The sequence below is a fragment of the Nyctereutes procyonoides genome, unplaced genomic scaffold, assembly GCF_905146905.1.
Source record: "Nyctereutes procyonoides isolate TBG_1078 unplaced genomic scaffold, NYPRO_anot_genome, whole genome shotgun sequence".
In the NCBI taxonomy this organism is placed as follows: domain Eukaryota; kingdom Metazoa; phylum Chordata; class Mammalia; order Carnivora; family Canidae; genus Nyctereutes; species Nyctereutes procyonoides.
Window position 1 is genome coordinate 49,073,186 of NW_026575051.1, and position 22,275 is coordinate 49,095,460.

Below are 22,275 nucleotides of genomic sequence, written 5' to 3' on the forward strand. Positions count from 1 at the left end.
TTCTCCTAAATAAATAAATAAAATCTTTTTTTTTTTGGGGGGGGGGAAAGACAGAAAATCAGTAAATAATTAGTGAGGTAACATACCACATCTAAGGGGGCATAGTCAATATCCTCCAGAAGGATCCAGTGTCCCTTTGTGACTGCCTGTGTGAGAGTACCAGGTTGCCACACAAACTCTCCTGGGACATCTGTACACCGATACATTCCCAACAGCATCTTGAGGAAAAGGAAAAAGTATTAATGAAACCACATATCTGAGATGCCAATGCCACATCCTTTGATTAATTCTGTTAAAATTCTATACGGATATAAGCAGGCACTTGATGTTTTTACACGTTGGTCCCATCAGTTATGAGGAGGACCAATAACTATTCTCACATTCCCTTAGCAAAAACAATACTTTAATGCAAACATTTATAAGCATGTGAACCCACCAAAATTTGCTATTTCTTAATTACCTTACTGTCGGTCTGATCTCCAAGCTGGACTTTAAGAAGCTGAGGGGGCTTCCTTCTACCCGTCATTGAACCTAAGTGTTCAATTAAGGAAGTTTTGCCACATCCTATTGGTCCTTCCAACAACACAGCATTCTGAGAAGCCACTGCCATAGCCAGTGTCTGAAGATTTTTGCAGATTGAATCAACCAGCACATAAGATCTAAAGGCCAGCTCCTGTTCATGAGAAGAACTCCTATTACTAGCCTAAGGAGGCAAGGGAAAAATAAAAGGCATGTTAAGTCTTTCCTCCAAAGTGCACAGATTAATTTCTACAACAATGATTTCACTAACCTTTACATAAACCTCTAATTAGTAGTACTAGAACTATAATAACAACAGGTATGTTACCCAAAATAAGGATCTTTTTCCTTTTGGCAGGATTTAAGGAAAATCTCCCAAAGTCTGAGAAGCCAAAAAAGTTAACACACAAAAGATAGGGGCAAACTTCATCTCATGACTGCATTTTTGTTTTCCTTCCTCTTATACAACATTCTAGGACTTCGTATCTTTTTTTTCTTTTTTTTTTCTTAAGATTTTATTTATTTATTCACGAGAGACACAGATTGAGAGAGAGAGAGGCAGAGAGACAGGCCGAGGGAGAAGCAGGCTCCATGCAGGAAGCCTGACGCGGAACTCGATCCCAGGACTCCAGGATCACACCCTGGGCCCAAAGCAGGCGCTAAACCGCTTAGGGATCCCCTAAGACTTCATATCTAAAATAAAGAATGCACACAACATATTTATCAATCAGGGAAAAGGATACTTTGTATTATAAAATTATTGTATTTTTTCAGGTATAATAAAGAATAATGGCTTTTTTAAAAGTTCTTTTCTTTTATATGTATATACTGAATTATTTAGGCATGAAATGATGTGCTATCTGGAAGTTGCTTCAAATAACACTGGGGAAAGTGTGCAGAACTATAAATAAAATGTAACTGATAATTTATAATTACTGAAGCTAAGTGATGGGTACATGGGGATTCATTACACCACTGTTTCTACTTTGAAATATATTTGACATTTTCCATTAACAAAAAGTAAAAATAATAGTAATAATTCTCTCAATATGTTTAATGTGTATAGAGTTTTAATTCTGCAAAATGAAAAAGTTTTGGAGTTTGTTTATAAAACAAGATGAGTATATTTAACATCACTGATGTGTACACTTAAAACTGTTTAAGATGTTTGGGATGCCTGGCTAGCTAAGTCAATAGAGCATGTGACTCTTGATCTCAGTGTTTCAAGTTGGAGTCTCACATTGGGGGTAGAGTTTATTTACATAAAAAAAAAAGTTTAAAATGGTAAATGTTTTGTTTTACTGCGTTAAAAAATTTTTCAAATAATAATGTACCTAATATAACATAAGGAAAAAGATCCCTTGGGAAGGTGGAATTTTTAAGAATTTTTTTAAGGAATAAAAACTTCTCAAACACGGCTAGTTCCCTATAGATACGTGAGAATAAAATGAGATTCAAGGCTGGAAGTTTGTTTGCTTTTTATTTTTTATTTTTTTGTTTGTTTGTTTGCTTTTTAAATTCTATTTATTTGAAAGAAAAAGAGAGCATGAGCAGGGGGAGGGCCAGAGGGACAAGCAGACGTCCCACTGAGCACAGAGCTGGACACAGGGCTGGATCCTAGGACCCTGAGATCCTGACCTGAGCCAAAGTCAAATGCTTAACCACTTAACCACCTCCAGGTGCCCCAGGACTGGAGTTCTTGAACTCTCTGCAGGGCTATTACTCTGTTATTAAGCAGGCAGGCTGGGACATAGCACCATTTTGTGCTTCTGCCCCAGTGTCTTGTCACTGCTACTCAACATTAGGCCCATCCCAACTAGAATCCTTCCCTATGTTAAAATTCTTTTTTTTTTTTTCCTATGTTAAAATTCTAATGATCCAAACCTAATCCATGTTAGGAGAATGGTTGGGGTTGGGAGGATCTTAGTGACTAGAGGAAAACACACGGGCCGCTAGAAATGCTGCTATCCTCGTGTTGGTTACATAGATATATTCAGTTTATGAATAATCATTGAGCTGTACATTTCAGATGTGCATTTTTAAATGTATATTAAGCTTTTTAAATGTTTTTAAGGTTATTTATTTGAAGTAATCTCTACACCCAACATGGGGCTCAAACTCACAACCCCAAAATAAAGAGCCACAAGCTCTTCTGACTGAGCCAGCAAGGTGCCCCCATTATGCTTCTTTTCTTTAAATTGTACTGCCCAATGGACAAACCAATGATTCAAGGAATGACAAGGGCTTTTTCCAAAAAGAAAACGGTGAATCTGACCATCACACAAAGTGACAACTGACTAAAGACTACTAGGGAAAACAGAATGGCTCCCAACAGTTTCAGATTATAGAGCTAGATTATAATCTATAAATCTTTCAAAAGCATGGGTCTGGAGACACATTCTTGAAAAGAAGCTCATTTCATATGGCAGGGGATGTTCACTATACTTACTAGCCTCCCACACAATGAGTAAAAAGAATGTCATGACATAAAGAGGCTGCTGGGAGTTATACTTAAGCCTAGCCCTGTCTCTCCCAAAGAGCAACCCAAAGGTCTCCAGACTAATCATTCTGCCTTTGTTTCATATAAAAATGTTACCACAGTATGTACTACCCAACATCACACAGAGAATAAATGGAAGAGCTTTGCTGAAGTTAAAAGCATCATATAGGCATCATTAGAGTTTCTAATTTAACATCAAATAGAGACAAAGGAAATATCAAAGAGAGCCCTGGGTAACTTTTTCTTAATCTCTTCTGAGTACTTCTGTAAATGGAACAGCAATTTGGCAAACTTAATTTGACTCACACTTTTAACACAGAGCCCAAAGAAAAAAGCACACTGAGTGTTTAAGAGGGGGAAAAAGATACCCTACTGATGCCAACATACCTGCTCTCCAGGGACTGGTGGCTGCCCAGGCAGCACCACACCACAGACAGCAGTCACTCTGGAAGAGAGGTCAGCTGAAACAAGATGTCCCTGTAAGTACTGCAGCTCCTTCTCATTACGCCAAAGGGAGGTTTCTGGATTAGCCAAAACCAGGGCCTTCTCCAAGTCCTGCAGCTGGGCCTCTTCTAGTAACCTGAGGAAAATGAGGATCTCATCAGTTACTTTAATACACAGCAAAGCCACATGAACATCTCTAGGAATCCTCCTCCTTACCTCAACCTGAAATGAATCAGTTCCTCACTATTAAAAATCTTCTTAAGGAATGATAACTTGTGCTCTTCATTCATACAAGTGACCAAAGCAAGACAATTGGCTGTGTACCTGGAGAAAATTAAAGTATATAAACTCAGAACAAGCAGCTAATTCTCAAGAATAAAGAAAATTTGCTAGCCAACTAAATACTAAAAAAAGAAATTCTAGGGGCGCCTGGCTGGTTCAGTTGGTAAAGCATGCAACCCTTAATCTCTAGATGGTAAGTTCAAGCCCCACACTGGGCATAGAGATAACTAAAATAAATAAATGAGGAATGAATAAACTTTAAAAAAAAAAAAAAGAGAGGGATGCCTGGATGGCTCAGCAGTTGATCATCTGCCTTCTGCTCAGGCATGATCCCAGAGTCCTGGGATCAAGTCCCACATCGGGCTCCCTGCACGGAGCCTGCTTCTCCCTCTGCCTGTGTCTCTGCTTTTCCCTCTCTGTGTCTCTCATAAATAAATAAATAAAATCTTTAAAAAATGATAATAATAATTATATAAAGAAAAAGAAAAAAAGCTCAGTCAGTTCTGCCTTCTTCTCAGGTCATGATCCCGGAGGTCCTAGAATCAGCCCCTGCTGGGCTTCAGCAGGGAGCCTGCTTCTCCCTCTGCCCCTCCCCCCAGGTGCTCCCTGGCTCTCTCTTGTCCTCTCTCAAATAAATAAATAAAAACCTTAAAAAAAAAAAAAGAAGAAAAAGAAATCTTATAGAATTGATATATTATAATTAAGAGTACAAAATACAAATCAGGCATGATGAATTCATTTGACAGAACCCGAAAAAGGTGCACTCCACTAGTATCATCTCATTTTCCATAAAAGAGATACATGATTAAGGAAAGGCAGTAAGAACCCCAAAGGCACCAGAATAAAAATAACACATTTTACATAGCTTCCTTTCCCTCCTGACGCACAGAACTCTACACTCCCTCTACCATCCCCACACTTGAAACATGAGAAAAGTCCAACAGCTACAGACCAGCGGACCAAGGTGTCATGGCTTCTGAGGAGAGGGACACACACACTCCAGTCCCAGAGCTCCCGAAACACAGACTGGTCTTGTTGCAGAAACTTGTAAGCTGCTTCCATTAGGTCCCGGAGCTTCATCCGCCTGCGTCCATAGCGGACTGGATTAGCATCTGAACTCTCTAGGAAGAGTCTCTGAAAGACTGGAGAAGTGTCCTTGAAATACCTCAGGGCAAACCTTCAGAAAGAGAGAGATTATTTTCATTTGTTAGTGAGGATATCAAAGCATAAATTTCTACTTTGAGACAGGACAGCAGAATGTAACAGGAATTTCCAAGGGTCTGAAAACAGATATGAATACTGAAGCTACCTAGTCCTAGACAGTATCCTGTTTAACTAGGACCATGGCATGATATGTCTAAGAAAATACAAAAATCAAAAGTACTTACCCCAAGTGTTTTCTACTGAAAATACACTCATTTTCAACAAACACTTATTGACCTCACACTAGAAGCCAGACACTGTGTTAACTACAAGCCGTACAAAACCAAGGAGATACTTTCCTTGAAGAGCTTCAATCTAGCAAGAAAGATAGTAATTTACAGAAACAACAAGAGGCACAAAGGAAAAAGATTCAACTAAATCTGGGGGAGTCCAAAAGAGATGCCTTAGTTGCATCTGAAGAGATGAACAGACTTGCACGAAACATAGAAGGAAGGCGGCTAAGATTGTGAGAGGGACAAAAACTTCAGACGAGGTGCCTGGGTGGCTCAGCCAACTATGTGTCCAATACTTGGTTTGAGCTCAACTCATGATCTCAGAGTCATGAGACTGAGCCCTGCATGATGCTCCATGCTCAGTGCTCAGCACAGAGTCTGCTTGAGATTTTCCTTCTTCCTCTCCCTCCCCTTCTGCCCTTCCCTGCACTCTTGAGCTTACACAGTCTCTCTCTCAAATAAATAAAATCTTAGGGGGGAAAAAAAAGCTTCACATTGAATTTCTTTACATAATCTTAATGTTAATCCCCTATCAGAGGCAATTTGCAAACATTTTCTCCCAATCTGTAGGCTGTCTCTACATCCTTGTTTCCTTTGCTGTGCAGCAGCTTTTTAGTTTGATGTTCCATTTGTCTACTTTTGCTTTTGTTGCTTGTGCTTTTGGTGTCACCAAAAAAAAAAAAAAAATCACTGCCAAATCTAGTATTATGAAGCAATCAATCTCTTCCATCAGCCTGTTCCTGAGTTGCATCCTTTTATAATAACTTGGTGAACTAGTAGTCAGTAACAGAATCCTCAGGAGCCTACTGGGGATGCGACAGAGCAGGGGCAACAGCCATTTGAATCTGTTTTCCAGAGCAACTTGTATTGAAGCACCAAGGAAGTATACCCCAGACTCCTAGCTCAAGAAATCCCCAAATATACAACTGTAATTGGGAAATAATGAGAATTCAGGAGATGGGTGAGAAAGCTTGGAACTTCCACAAGCAAGCCAACAAACAGGAATAGGGACTTGGTAAATTAACACGTGATATTCTGAAGGCGACTGGATAAAGGAGATTTAGAAGATTCAAATGGGGCTCAGAAGAGACGTGGCAGAGTAAGAAAAAGAAAAGAAATTTGGGAGAAAACACACCAAAACTATTATTAATAAGTTATCCCTAAAAAGTAGGATTTCAGGGTGAAGACTTCTGCTTTTGGCAATTCTTATTATTACTTAATACATTATTACTTAAATATACTACTTTTGTAAAAATAAGACATTTTTTTCTTCACAAGTATACTGTCAGAATAATTCTTCAGGGGAAAGAGGCTGGTATTCCACTAGCTCAGAGGCAGCTACTGTTGGCAGCACATGTGGGACTAGTGGACAGTAAGAAGTATGCAAGCATGGCAGCCCAGGTGGCTCAGTGGTTTAGCGCCCCCTTCAGCCCAGGGCGTGATTCTGGAGACCCGGGATCGAGTCCCATGTCGGGCTCCCTGCATGGAGCCTGCTTCTCCCTCTCCCTGTGTCTCTGCCTCTCCCTCTCTCTGTGTGTCTCATAAATAAATAAATAAAATCTTAAAAAAAAAAAAAAGTATGCAAACAGATAAGCAGTAACCAAATGGTCAACCTGACCCAGGAGGTCTTTGAGGAAGATAGGGGGAAATGAGCAGAGTGTACTGGCAATGATCCTGCATCTGTGCAGCAATGGGGAGAACAGTGATCCAATCTAAGCACACAAAAGGGAGTCTGGTCAATACTCTCTTCCAAACTTATTTGACTACAGTAGCACCCTTTACTCTAGAGACCCATCATTTTCAAGGAGTGCTCTAAAATTCTGGTCTAAACAATGACAGATAAACCAATAAAGTAAAGCATTTTTAGCCAGAGAATAACAACATTAGTTTTTTCCCTAAAGAATATTCAAAGACTAAGGAGAAGAGGAGGTCTCTTTCCTGTAGTATGATAAAGAGTCATAAGGTTCAAAATGCAACATGGAATACCACCCAGTTAAACATCTAATCTTGGACAAGCCACTTGGGCAACTCATCAGTCTTCCTACCATCTAGAAATAAGACCTGTGATCCAGTTCTGGCCCTGACACTTAGGACAATTTAGTTAACCTCTCTAAAGACTTAAAATAAGAGTAATAGTGACTGAGGATGTTATAATATAAAGATTAAAGAACGCCTGACTGGCTCAGTCAGAAGAGCATATGACTCTTGATCTCAGGGTTGTGAGTTCAAACCCCACAGTGAATGTAGAAAGAAAAGGAATAAACAAAGAAACTTTAAAAAAAAACAAAACAGGAAACAGTCCACCACTAAATGCAAATCAAAGAATAAAAAGATAACATACAGCTACATACTTAAATGCTATATAATCCTGTATAAAAATTACTAAAACACCACCATTGGGGATCCCTGGGTGGCTCAGCGGTTTGGCGCCTGCCTTTGGCGCAGGGCACGATCCTGGAGTCCCGGGATCGAGTCCCGCGTAGGGCTCCCGGCATGGAGCCTGCTTCTCCTCCCTCTGCCTGTGTCTCTGCCTTTCTCTCTGTGTCTCTCATGAATAAATAAAATATTTAAAAAAAAAAAAGAAAGTTCTTTTCTCAATTAAAAAAACTCTAACACTCACTTTACTGCCCCTTTGACAATTCCACACAAAAGATACTTTACTATTAATTTAAAAGGCAAAGGTAGATAGTGTGGTATGAAGCAATAGACCCCAGCTATTTGGGAGGATGAGGCAGGATTGTAGTTCTGGTCTGTAGTGCACTATGCTGATCTGGTGTCCATGATAAATTTGGCATCAATATGGTGACCTCCCAGAAGTGGAGGACCACCAGGCTGTCTAGGGAGGGCTGAACCAGCCCAACGTGGAAACAGAGCTGGTCAAAAGAAAATCACGTTAGAATCCAGTTCTAATACCACTTCTTACCATACTGCTTCGGATAGATTGTTATAAAGTTAGAACGGACACCAGAACTCTTCCGACTCCTGCAGCTGCTCTAGCAAGCAAAAAATGGCATACATCTAAAGTGAATGCTGTAAGAGCTTCAACTAAAACTCATTTAAATCAGGGCACTTGGGTGGCTCAGTTAGTTAAGCCTGTCCGCCTTCAGCTCAGGTCATGACCCTGCACTGGGCTTCCTGCTCTTGGGGAACCTGCTTCTCCCTCGCCCTCTGCCTGCACTCTACCTACTCTCTATCACATAAATAAATAAAATTATTTTTAAAAATAATAAAATAAAACTCATTTAAATCACCTTATATGGATGTCTCACCAAATGATACAATCCTTGAAGATAGGGAACCTATCTTGGCCATTTTGCCAGACCTGTCTTGATGGCCAAGATTTAAAAGAACCTAGTAAATGGTCACTAAACTAAGCTAGATAAAGGGATTCCACTGTGATCATTTTTATAAAATAGTACCACCTATATTTCTTCTTTCTTGTATTTCCCTTCTCAACTCACTCCTTCTTTACATCCCAAGTTCTACTATCTCAAGGAGAAATGTGAAGAAAAAACGGTTACTCACGGAAGGATGTCAGGATGGTTACAGATGAGTTTGCTCATTGACACACAGAGCCTTTCGTGTAAATCATGGTTGACTTGGCCTCCAGCTTTAATGGCCTCAGCATTCCTTTCCAGCAAATCCAAAAGAAGAGGGCGTAGCTGGCGACCAACCAGCACAGTACAGTCTTTATCCAGAAGTAATTGTGCTAAGGTATTCAGGATACACTGGCGATCTTGAGGTGTCCACACCTGAGAGAAAGGCAAAACAAAGTCTATGTGAATGCTACTCATTTGCACTGCTACAGAAGAGCAAAAAGTCCTAGCTTGGAATTAAAACATCCAATTTCCAGATTTCATAAATGAGTTTACCTTATAAAACACAGTGAAGGTTTTTGCAATAGACGATTACAGTGAATTTAATGTAAAAGGCTGTTACAAAGAAGTTTCAGTCCACTGGGATTTTCGCTAAAGGACTGATAGCTGAATTCCATGTAAAATGCTACACAACTTCCCTGAAAAATAATCTGCTTCATGGTCTCAGCACTTCCCAGAAATTCCAATGTTTCCCCCAGCTCCTTTGCTCTTGAAGGAAAACAGAAATTGCATGGGTTTGGGCACCAACCTTGCAGTTATTATGTAAAACTGTCAACTCTCTTGAGGTAAGGATAGAGATTAGAAATCAATTCCTCAAAATGAATGAGGACAGCCTTATGAAGGCTTCAGCCTCGAAGAAATAAAACAGATCCAAAGGAGACGGCCATACTTTGATATGAAAGATGAAACAGACCACAAAATTCTAGTGCCTGGATTCAGAATGTCCATAAGAGTAACAAAGAAAACTGAAAAAGTGTGTGAAAAGTCTCATGTTGCTAGTGTGCATGGAGGCCTATACAACCCTTGCGGCCAACAATGAGATTGTGGGTTTAAACTGTTTAAGGGTCATAACCTCTGGCCCAGCAAATCCAATGCTATGAATGTATCCCAAGGAGTTTCATACTAAGGAGTTTCATTTTTACATCAGATGTAAAAATTTAACAGTTTTCCAAAATTATCTCAGAAAAAGGTCACCTTACACTTAAGCTCTTAAAAAAACTGTCAAAATATACAGCATTGACTTATAAAACTAATTCTGAACAAAGCACTGATTGGAGGAAGATGTTATATTGGAACAATTTCCATCAATATTAGTCCTGCAAGGACATTTAACAGATTTGGTCATGATTCACAGGAACATGATGTGACATTTTCGATTGCTGAATGTCCCTATAAACAAGTCCACGAAAAATATCACTTAAAAAGTATACAGTAGGGATGCCTGGGTGACTCAGTCAATTAAGCATCTAACTCTTGATTTCAGCTCAGGTTATGATTTCAGGGTTGTGATTGAGCCTTGCCTCTGGCTCCATACTGGGCGCACAGCCTGCTTAAGATGCTCTGTCATGGGACGCCTGGGTGGCTCAGCAGTTGAGTGTCTGCCTTCGGCTCAGGGTGTGATCCTCAGTCAAGGGATCCAGTCCCACATCGGGATCCCTGCAAGTAGTCTGCTTCTCCCTCTGCCTGTGTCTCTGCCTCTCTCTCTGTGTCTCTCATGAATAAATAAAATCTTAAAAAAAAAAAAAAAAGATTCTGTCTTCCTCTGCCCCTCCTCCCACCTCAAAAATATAAATAAATAAATAAATAAATAAATAAATAGATAGATAGATAGATAGATAGATAGTATTCAGTAACTAGTTACGAAGTGAAGAAAAAAAAACTTCATCTACAAAATGAATGAAAAAAACCATAACTCTCCAGGACATGTTCTACAAATGGATACTTGCAGGTTGGGGAAAAAACCTCCAGAGAGAGTATCATTTCACGAGCTTTATCTTCAAAAGGTAATATGGAAGTGCCTGGGTGGCTCAGTGACTGGGTGACTGTTGATTTTGGCTCAGGTCATGATCTCAGGGTCTCAGGATCGAGCTCTGCATCAGGCTCCACACTCAGCAGAGTCTAGCTGAGATTCTCTCTTTTTCTTCTCCCTATGCCCCTCTTTCCTGCTCATTCATGAGCGTGCTCTAAAATAAATAAACAAAATCTTAAAAAAAAAAAAAAAAGTAACCTGGAAAACTGTGTTAGAAGAAATAGATAGTCAGCCTTTTTTAAAAAGTAAACTCTAAGCCCAACATAGGGCTTAAACTCCTGACCCCAAGATCAAGAGTCCCATCCTCTGGGGCACCTGGGTGGCTTAGTCAGTTAAGTATCTCTTCAGCTCCAGTCATGATCTCAGGGTCCTGGGATGGAGCCCCGTGTAAAACTCCCTGGTCAGCAGGGAGTCTGCTTCTCCCTCTCCCTTTATGCTCGTCCTCTCAAATAAATAAAATATTTAAAGATAAAAATAATTTAAAAAAACAATAGAAAGAGTCAGTAGTGCTCTACCAACTGAGCCAGCTAGGTGCCCTCAAACATTTAGCTTTTCAAAAACCAACTTCAATCCATCAATCTTTTTTGACATATACTCTACATACAATAAAATGCACCCATTTATAGTTTGATGAGTTTTGAAATATATACACACCCATGCAATCACCACCCAATAAAAGTATCAAACCCAAAGTTCCCTTATGTTTCTTGGCAGTCAATCTTCTCACCAATAATATGATTTTAGGACCATAGATTAGATATGCCCAGTCTAGAACTTTATGTAAATTTAATCAGGGCATGCCTGGGTGGCTCAGCGGTTGAGCGTCTTTGCCTTGGCTCAGGATGTGATCCCAGAGTTCTGGATGAAGTTCCACATCGGGCTCCCCACAGGGAGCCTGCTTCTCCTCCCTCTATGTCTCTGCCTCTCTCTGTGCCTCTCATGAATAAATAAATAAATAATCTAAAATAAATGAATGAATTTAATCATGCAGTATGTGCTCTTTTCTGTCCAATTTCTGTTCAGTATAATGCTTTTGACAATCATTCATGTAAATAAATGCTTCAATAGTTTATTCCATTTTGTTACTTTTTCACTGTCTGAATAAACCACAACTTTTTTATCCATTTGCATGTTGATAGATAGCTTCACTGCTTCGCTGTTTCCAACTATCATCCAAAAAGCTACTATGGGAGCACCTACCTCAGTGACTTAGTGGGTTAAGTGTCTGACTTGATTTTGGCTCAGGTCATGATCTCACAATTGTAAGATCAAGCCAGGCATTGGCTCCCTTCTGGGTGTGGAGTCTGCCTAAGTTTCTCCTTCCCTCTGCTCCTCTCCCTCCTCTAACCACCCCCCTTAAAAAAAAAAAAAAAAAAAAAAAAAAGCTACTATGAACATTTAGGTACATATATTCAATGCTTTCTTTTTTTGTACCAGCTGTAATATATTTTACATAACCTAAGAGTGAGATTGCTAGGTCATATACCTATATGCTTAATTTGAATGTAAATTTTAATTTAACTTAAAAAATTTTTAAAGATTTTATTTATTTGAGAGAGAGCGTGTGCACAAACACAAAGCTGGAGAAGAGGCGGGGTGGGGGGGCGAGGAGCAGAGAGTAGAGGGAAAGCAGATTTTTTTTTTTAGATTTTATTTATTCATTCATAGAGACAGAGAGAATGAGAGACAGAGACACAGGCAGGAGAAGCAGGCTCCATGCAGAGAGCCCGACGCCGGACTCGATCCAGGGTCTCCAGGATCATGCCCTGGGCTGCAGGTGGCGCTAAACCGCTGCGCCACCGGGGCTGCCCGAAAGCAGATTTCTTGTTGAGGGCAGCGCGGGTGGCTCAGCAGTTTAGCCTTCGGCCCAGGGCCTGATCCTGGAGACCCGGGATCGAGTCCTGATTCAGGCTCCCTGCATGGAGCCTGCTTCTCCCTCTGCCTCTGCCCCTCTCTCTGTGTGTCTCTCATGAATAAATAAAATCTTTAAAAAAAAGAAAAATTTCTTGTTGAGCACAGAGCCAGATGGGGCTCGATCCCAGGACCCTGAGATCTGGGCTGAACTCAAGACACTTTTTTTTTTTTTTAAGATTTTATTTATTTACTCATGAGAGGTCTCAGGGTCCTGGGATCAAGCTCCCTGTGGAGTTCCCTGGTCAGTGGGGAGTCTGCTTCTCTCTCTCTCCCTCCCTCCTGTCTGTGCTCTCCTCTTACTGTCTCTCTCTCTCTCTCAAGTAAATAAAATCTTAAAAAAAAAAAAAAGTCACATCTATCAATTAAGGCAGCCAGGCGCCCCTCAACCTTTAACTTTAAAACAAGTTGGGGGGGCAGCCCCTGTGGTGCAGCAGTTTAGCGCCGCCTGTAGCCTGGGGTATGATCCTGGAGACCGGGGACCAAGTCCCACGTCAGGTTCCCTGCATGGAGCCTGCTTCTCCCTCTGCCTGTGTCTCTGCCTGTGTGTGTGTGTGTGTGTGTGTGTGTGTGTGTGTGTCTATGAGTAAATAAATAAAATCTTTAAAAAAATAAAACAAGTTGGGGATCCCTGGGTGGCTCAGTGGTTTGGTGCCTGTGTCTCTCATGAATAAATAAAACCTTTTTTTTTAATAAATAAAATCTTTAAAAAAAAAAACTTTAAAACAAGTATTTGTACCAGTGTACACCCACCAGCAATGCCTGAGACCTCTAGCCGCCAGGTAACTTCACCAACATATAGTATTGTCAGTTATAATTTTAGTCATTCTAGTGGAGCGAGAGTGGTACCTGGTGCTTTTATCTGCATTTCCCTGATGCCAAAGATGTTGAGAATTTTTTCAAGTGTTTAGTAGCCATACATTTATCAACTGTTGTGATGTTTGTTCAGTCTTTTATCCATTTTCTTAAAGATTTTATTTATTTATTTATTCATATGAGAGAGAGAGAGAGAGAGAGAGAGAGAGAGAGGGAGGCAGAGACACAGGAGAGGGAGAAGCAGGCTCCATGTAGGGAGCCCGACGTGGGACCCACCCGGACTGCCCTCTTTTATCCATTTTTAAATTTGGCTGTTCACATATATTCAATGCTTTGAAAATGTTATGAATTTCCTTCCAATTACTGCTCTAGCTGCATTCCACAATTTGTTTAAATTATCATTCAATTCAAAATGCTTTCATAGGGGCACCTGGGTGGCTCAGTAGGTTAAGCATCTGCCTTCGGCTCAAATCATGATCTCAGAGTCCTGGGATCCAGTCTCATGTACTTCTGGCTTCCTGCTCGGCAGAGGAAGTCTGCTTCTCCCTCTTCTTCTGCCCCTTCCCACAGCTCATGCATGCATGCACATGCATATGTACTCTCTCTCAAGTAAATAAAATCTTCAAAAAAATACTTTCCGATTCTACCAGTGATTTTCCTTCAACCATCTTTAATTTTGTTTTTTGTTTTTAATTCCTAACATTCAGGGTTTTTTTTCCTAATTTAATTCCATTGGGGGGCAGCCCGGGTGGCTCAGCAGTTTAGCATTGCCTCCCATTGACATGGGATCGGGTCCCATGTCAGGCTTCCTGCATGAGGCCTGCTTCTCCCTCTGTCTGTGTCTCTGCCTCTCTCTGTGTCTCTCATGAATAAGTAAATAAAATCTTAAAAAAAAAAAAAAATCCATTGGGATCACTGAATATCTCATGTATGACTTTAATTCTCCTAAATTTATTAAGACTTATTTAATGGCTCAGAGTATGCTCTATCTTGGTCAATGTTCCAGATGAGCAGAACATGTATTCCACAGTTACTGGGCACAGCATTCTATAAATGTCAATTAGATAAGGTTTATTGATAGTGGGTCTTCCACATGCTTAGTGATTTTCTGTATTTCTTCAATCAATTACTCAGGACAGGATGTTAAGTCTCCGTTTATAATTGTGAATTTGTCTATTTTTCCTCCTCTGTCACTTTTTGACTCATGTATTTTGATCTTCTGTTATTAGGTGTACAAATATTTAAAATTTATTCCTTAAATTCACACCGTGAGGCTATCACATGCATTATAACATATTTGGCAACACTCCTGGCCTCTAAATACTACATGCTAGAAGCAACCCCACCAGCAGTTCTGACTACCAAAAATGTCTCCAGATTTGCCCTTGGGGGCAAAATTACCCCAGTTGAGAATCACTAGGCTGGATTTAAAAACATCTGAAACAAAAAATGGAAATAAAGCTGACAGAAAAAAAAATTCTTTTAAAAGCTTTTGTTTTGGGGGCACCCGGCTGGCTCAGCTAGAAGAGTATGAGACTCCTGATCATGAGTTTGAGCCCCACGCAGGATATAAGGACTCAATAAACTTTCTTTTAAGAAACTTTTAAGTTTAAAATTAAAAAAAAACAAAACACCTCACATACCATTTTAGAAACCTTGGATATTTATTCTAGAGACAATGGGGAGCTTTTATACAAAATACTTATAGAGTCAGATGACTTATTAATTATAAGTATATTAAATGATCAGAATAGGGGACCTATAGATAAAAACAGTAAGTTAGTGGTTGCCTGGGGGGATGTGAGAAAGCACAGTGATGGGGGTAGGGCGGTGATAGCTAAAAGGTATGGGGGCTTCTTTTTGAAATAATGAAAGTGTCAGGGCTTCTGGCTTGCGCAGTTGAAAGAGCATGCAACTCTTGTTCTCAGGGTCATGAGTTTGAGCCTCACATTGGGTATAGAGATCACCTAAAGAAAAACATTTTTTTTAATTTTTTAAAAGGATGAAAATGGGGATGCCTAGGTGGCTCAGCTGTTGAGCGTCTGCCTTTGGCTCAGGGCGTGATCACAGGTCCGGGGACTTGATCCCCCACATAGGGCTCCCCGTGTGGAGCCTGCTTCTCCCTCTGTCTCTACCTCTTTGTGTGTCTCTCATGGATAAATAAAATCTTAAAAAAAGGGACACCTGGGTGGCTTAGCGGTCGAGAATCTGCCTTCAGCTCAGGGCGTGATCCTGGAATCCGGGATCGAGTCCCACATCGGGCTTCCTGCGTGGAACCTGCTTCTCCCTCTGCCTGTCTCTCTCTATCTCTGTGTGTGTGTGTGTGTGTGTGTGTGTCTCATGAATAAATAAAATATTTTTTAAAATAAAATTTAAAAAAAAATCTTAAAGAAAAGAAAAAGGATGAAAATAAACCTGAGCCAAAGCCAAGAGTGGGACACTTAACAGACTGAGCCACCCAGACACCCCATGATTTTTAATAGTACATTTTTCTTAAAAGCCCTTGGAACGTCCTGTGAGGAGAATGATAAAAGTGTCTTTTGTTGTATTAAGGAGGTGAATTTTATGAGGTTTTTAAAGTTAAGTTCGAGGCCCAACGTGGCCCACCACCCCAAGATCAAGAGTTGCATGCTCTACCAACTTATGCCAGCCAGGTGCCCCACAAGTGAATTCTGGAAAGTACCTAAGGGCTGGTTATCTAGAGAACCAACCAAATCATTAGTGTTGGACTTTCAGTCATACACCCACCTCCACCTCAGGCCAGGGTTGGATATAGTTCCAACACCAATGGCTAAAGATTTCATCAATCATACCTAAGTAACAAAGCCACCTCAAAAACCCAAAAGGACTTGGTCGGGATGGCTTCCAAGTTGGTGAAGACATGGATATGTGGAGAAAGAGCCACCTCTGGAGAGGGCATGGAAGCTCTGCACTCCTTCTCACACACCCTGTCCTATGCATCTCTTCCACCTGGCAGTTGCTGAATCTGCTTCTCTCTGTCTCTTATGAATAAATAAATCTTTAAAAAAAAATTATTTCAGATCCCAATTGCAATGAGAATCATCTTTCAAAGGTCACTGCTTTCCAATAAAAATGGTTTTGTTTCCAAAAATAGGAGAAATACAGACTGGCAACACAATCAACTCTTCTGAGTGAAAATCTTAAAATTATTACTGAAAATGGCTCAAGGAACAAACCTGAGAAGACATCTCAGGACAGAATTTAACAATGTGAAGCAAAGAAAAGGGAGAAGCAAAGGTGTTCAAATCTCCTTAATTCAAATGAACTTTTTTTTTTTAAAGATTTTATTTATTTATTCATGAGAGAGACAGACGAGAGAGAGGCAGAGAGACACAGGCAGAGGGAGAAGCAGGCTCCACGCAGGGAGCCCGACGCGGGACTCGATCCCAGGTCTCCAGGATCACGCCCTGGGCTGCAGGCGGCGCTAAACCGCTGAGCCACCAGGGCTGCCCCCTCAACTGAACTTTCTAGTAGCTTTCAGATCCAATACTATTTCAAATACAATCTCAGAATCCACATGAGTGGTTCTCACACTTACGTGTATCAGATTCTCTAAAACTTTATCTCCTAAAGACTACAAACCCTTTCCCCACCCTACTCCCAATACATAAACACCAATTTTACATTCAATAACAGCAGTGGGGACACATCAATCTCCTGTTGCTGGTTCATGATCCCCGGAATCAGAACCTGTGCTTTGAATTCTAAAGCCCACTTACAGAAAAATACCTCTAGCAACAATACATAATTCAGGAGCCTGTAACGAAAAGCTCAGCTCACGCGAACGGATTATCTCTTCCTTAGTCCAACCCATCAAAACTCAGTTCTCTTTCTACAGCTCACCATTTGATTAGGGATTCCCTTCACTGGGTCTCAGAAGCCAGAAATTCCAGGCTATCTTGACTCCTCCGTCCCTTTACTTCACACTTTCAATTTGTTGTCACCAAACAGAAATGCCTCTCGTGTCAATTCTCTGCTGCTCCAGACCCAAAATACTCCCGTTATTCCTAAGCTATGCCATGTGTTTGTGTACAACGCATTAATGACTTAAGTTAGATACTGGAGTTAGAAGGAAAAAAAAAAAAAAAAACCCCACATTTTCTACTCTCAAGAAGCTCCAAGATATTGGGGGTGGGGAACCTTAAAAAAAGGAAATTAAAATGCAACGTGGAAAAAAAAATGCATGATAAAGGTCCTCCACTCAAGACAGCAGGGAGTCCAGAGAAGGCTCTTAAAAGGCCAAACACCCACTTCCTAGAAGACTCTAATTCACCTCATAACGCATATGGTTAATGTCACAGTTCGTACTCGCTGTCTCGCTTTGTCCTTCAGTTGTTTTCTGTGTTTACCAACTGTCTCCAAAAATAGACGCTGTATTCCCCGGCGGGCAGAGACCGTAACCAACTTCTCCGTCTCCTCACAGAACCGCACGGTTACCTCACGTAAAGCAGGAACGCAATCGATACGTGCCTGCGGGCCCGAACTACGCGATGGGACGGAGGGGGGGGGGGGGGAGAAGTCACCCAGACTAACGGGGGTGGCTCAGACTTGGCACACTTAAGTAAAACACATGTCAAGCGGGCCGAGATCCAACCCCAATCGCAGGAAAAACCAACCACGTTTCCTTCGGAAGGCCGTGTCTGCCACAGAGCGCTCGGCGGCTGCCGGGAACCGAAGGGCCTCTCAGGTACGCACAAAAGGCTGCTTCCAATTTCCTCAGACGCGCGCGGACGTCCCCGGCCCTGGTCGGCCCTGGGGAGGGGGCCTGGAGGGCAGAACGCCGAACCTCCGTACCCCGAGCGTAGTGCGTCTCGCTCAGGGCCGCAGGGCACGCGCCACGGGGGCGACAGGGTCCCGGCCCGGCGATTCCCCCCCCCACCTCCCCCCTGCTTTTACCTGTTTGGTCAAGAACCTGCCCAGTTCGCTACGGCTCTTCTCGTTCTTGGCAGCGAGTAAGCGCAGCGGGGCAGCCGCCACCTCCAGGAAAAGGTGCTCCATGTCCGCAGGCCCTGCTGCCCCCGGCGGCCCCCAGCGCTCCCTACTTAGCGCTCGGAGCTCCCCCCCCCCCCCCCCCGCCGAGCCGCGGAGGTCGCGCGCGGCAAGCGCCAGCAACTACGCCCCCGGGGAAAGCCGAAGCAGCAGCCCCGCAGACACCGGGAGAACTGCAGCACACGTGGGGGAGCACGCGGCGCCCTGCGTCATCAGCCCGCGACCGCGACCGCAAGGGCAGGGCAGCCCCAGCCCCGCCCCCTCGGCGGCGGAAACGGCGAGAGTCGCCCCCGCGCCACTTCCGGGAGGGAAACGGGCCGACAGCTCTTGCGGTCCGGGTCCCGAGAGTACCGTGATGGGAGGTCTCAGAGACCACGTGTGGCCGGACCGCGCGATCGGAGGTTCCGCTAGGCCCGAGGCGGGGGAGCCCTCGGCCCACCGTGTCTCCCTCCGATGGAAATTTCTCGCACACAAGCACACCCCTTGCAATATTCTTAATAAATATATATATATAATATTGGAATATTTATATATAATATGTATATTGGAAATAAGTGTTCAGTTAGGGAATATTTAATGAAACTGGTATATACACTATAGAATATTCAGAAGCCGTTGAAGAGTGGAATAGAAGCGTACACGAAAGCTCATTTATGTGAAGGTCAAGAACAAGCCAAAATAATGACAAAGTCGAGCTAATGGTTGCCTTCGGGAGTATTGACAGGCCAGGGTCCTAAGGGAGCATGGTGCGGTGATGGAACGGTTTCAGGATCTTCCTCTCGGTGGATTGGAATGGTTACTCTGGTAGATAAATTTTTAAAAGCAAAAAAAACAAACAAACAAAAAAAAAAAAACTCTACCCAAGGTTTGTGCACCTTGTCCAAATTATGCCTCCAAAATGGGTTTTAAAAGCAAGTAGAGGGATCCCTGGGTGGCTCAGCGGTTTGGCGCCTGCCTTTGGCCCGGGGCACGATCCTGGAGACCCGGGATCGAATCCCACGTCGGGCTCCCGGTGCGTGGAGCCTGCTTCTCCCTCTGCCTGTGTCTCTGCCTCTCTCTCTCTCTCTCTCTGTGACTATCATGAATAAATAAAAACTAAAAAAAAAAGCAAGTAAAATAAATAAATAAATAAATAAATAAATAAATAAATAAATAAATAAATAAATAAATACAAGCAAGCAAGTAGAGGGGCAGGCCGAGTGGTTCAGCGGTTTAGCGCCGCCTTCAGTCCAGGGCCTGATCCTGGCGACCTGGGGTCAAGTCCCATCGGTCCACGTCGAGTCCCACGTCGGGCTCCCTGCATGGAGCCTGCTTCTCCCTCTGCCTATGTCTCTGCCTCTCTCTCTCTGTGTGTGTCTCTCATGAATAAATAAATAATAAATCTTAAAATAAAAAAATAGATCTCTAATAGCAAGTGTATACTGTGATGGAGTCTTTCAAAAAGGCATTTGAATTTGAATTTTCTTTCCCTAGGGTTTTGAATGTTTGCTTTTGGGGGAACTCAAAAAGCACAGAACTTCTAGAACATCCAGAAGTAGGAAACTGTGAAAATGGGGCAAAAAACATTTCCAAGAACTAGGGGACTGTGGAAATGGGGCAAAAAAAAATCTCCAAATAAATTTTAAAATTTCCAAGAAGACTGAGAAGGTCCCCTGAGGACCTAGCACAATGAATGAAAAATTACCCACGTTTGGAGGAGTTACTCATTTTTTTCCCCTGGGTATCTCCCATGTATATGTGAAGTGTTCATGTTAATAAACTTATGTGTGGGGGCATCTGGGTGGCCCAGTGGTTGAGCGTCTGATTTTGGCTCAGGTCGTGATCCAGGAATGGAGTCCCACGTCAGGTTCCCTGCATGGAGCCTGCTTCTCCCTCTGCCTGTGTCTCTGCCTCTCTCTCTCTCTCTCTCTCTCTCTCTCTCTCTCTAGTAAATAAATAAATAAAATCTTTAAAAATAAATAAACTTGTGGTTTTTTTTCCTCTTAGACTTTTATGACAAGAACTTAGAAGAGTAAAAGGAAAGTTATGTTTACTCCTCTACACACCCTTTCTTATGACCTCTCACAAATAACCATAAGACAACATTTTTGGGTGATAGAAATGTTTCAAGACTACTGTGATGGTGGCACAACTTAAAAATTGAATAAAGTCATTGAATCGCACACTTACAGAGGCTGAAAATTTTTTTAAAGATTTCATTTATTCATTCATGAGAGACACAGAGAGAGAGAGAGGCAGAGACACAAGCAGAGGGAGAAGCAGGCTCCCTGCAAGGAGCCCAATGCAGGACTCCATCCTGAACCCTAGGATCATGCCCTGAGCCAAAGGCAGACACTCAACCGCTGAGCCACCCAAGTGTCCCACAGTGGGTGAATTTTATGATATATAAGTTATACCTCAGAAAAGCTCTAAAAATAACAATAATAATCATCAAGGAATAGGGTATGTGTAAGTATAGATGAAACAAGATTGACAATATATTGATAATTATTGAAACAATGTCAGGTAAAGGGAGTTCATTATACTTTCTCTACATTTGTGTATGTTAGAAAATTACAATAATAAAAGGTAAAATAATATTTTTTTAAAAAAAGGAGAATAAGATCTTGTCAAAAAAACTCAGGTACTAAAGAATAGCAGAATATATCACTTAGGTGTGAAAGAATTTGGGACTTGCCACCCCAAACTATGTCACTTTGGCATATTGATTATTCTGAGCTAAAAACACTTTAGAAATAGTAGATACAGGAAGGGCTCTCTGACCACCCCTTCCTTTTCTACCTAAAGCAGGTCATAAAATTTTTTTTTCAGGCCATAAAATCTCTCATGAGAAAGGTGCCCCCCCCCTTTTGCCAGGAATAAAAGAACATACTTATTACCAGAGACTCTTAATTGACATTGAATGGGTCTGTGCAAACAAACTTACTAAAATGACCCTTATCTTCCACTAGTTTCCCCTCCATATATCTTCTAATCACTTCCCTGCACTTCCCTACAATTTACTGCCTCTAGCCCAAACCACTTTTGGCTTATCATTTCTTTTACAAATTTATTCCTTCTTTTTCTAGAAGGTATATAAGCTTTCTTGAGCTGAAGGCAATGAGGAGAAGCAGATATAAAAGCTCTGTGCCCTCCTCTTATTTGCCTAAAGCAGAATATAAGTGTGTAAAAGTGTTCCCCTTTCCCCTCTCTACCAAGGACAGGAGTTAATCACTGGAGACAACTGTCAATCTCTATTAGCACAGAGACAGCATCAGAAGAAACTACAGAACAAGCCTTGATAAAACTGTTATCTACCATTAGTTTCTCCATGTATCTGCCTTCCCACAGTTCGCCACCCCCAGAAGCTCAAAGTTCTGTCTTGTCACTTCTCTATAAACGTTCTGTTCTTTTTTTTTTTTTTAAGATTTATTTTTATTTGGGATTCCTGGGTGGCTCTCATGGCTTTCTCTGTGTCTCTCATGAGTAAATAAATAAAATCTTTTAAAAAAAAGATTTATTTTCATTTATTTACGATAGACACACACACACACAGAGAGAGAGAGAGAGAGAGAGAGAGAGAGAGAGAGGCAGAGACACAGGCAGAGGGAGAAGCAGGCTCCATGCCGGGAGCTGACGCGGGACTCGATCCTGGGACTCCAGGATCATGCCCTGGGTCGAAGGCAGGTGCCAAACCGCTGAGCCACCCAGGGATCCCCTTGTTCTTTTTTTTAAGATGCTATATAAGCCCAGGTTTTAACTACCTCTTTGAGTTGCTGGTCTCTGAGTGCTCCCATGTGTATGCATGATGCACATATATAAAATATAAAAGTGTTTTTAAATGAATATAGAAAATGTAAACAAAAACTAAAAAGTTGATTCAGACTTCAGGACATGTCAGGGATAAGAGTTTTCATTTCTCCTAGGCACTCTTCTTTAACTTCACATTATTGCTGTCAAAAAACTATTTGT

General features: G+C 41.7%; 1 protein-coding gene across 1 annotated transcript in view; it reads right to left on the minus strand.

Annotated features, from left to right (window-relative positions):
- Window positions 1-18,347, minus strand: part of MDN1 (midasin AAA ATPase 1) — a 165,071-nt gene extending 146,724 nt beyond the window's left edge. The window contains 7 exon segments of the mRNA XM_055329790.1: window positions 87-218; window positions 461-703; window positions 3,407-3,599; window positions 3,680-3,787; window positions 4,698-4,922; window positions 8,707-8,933; window positions 18,232-18,347. Of these exon segments, the coding sequence (XP_055185765.1) occupies window positions 87-218; window positions 461-703; window positions 3,407-3,599; window positions 3,680-3,787; window positions 4,698-4,922; window positions 8,707-8,933; window positions 18,232-18,333 (1,230 nt within the window). The 5' untranslated portion in view covers window positions 18,334-18,347.
- Between the last annotated feature and the right edge of the window lie 3,928 nt (window positions 18,348-22,275).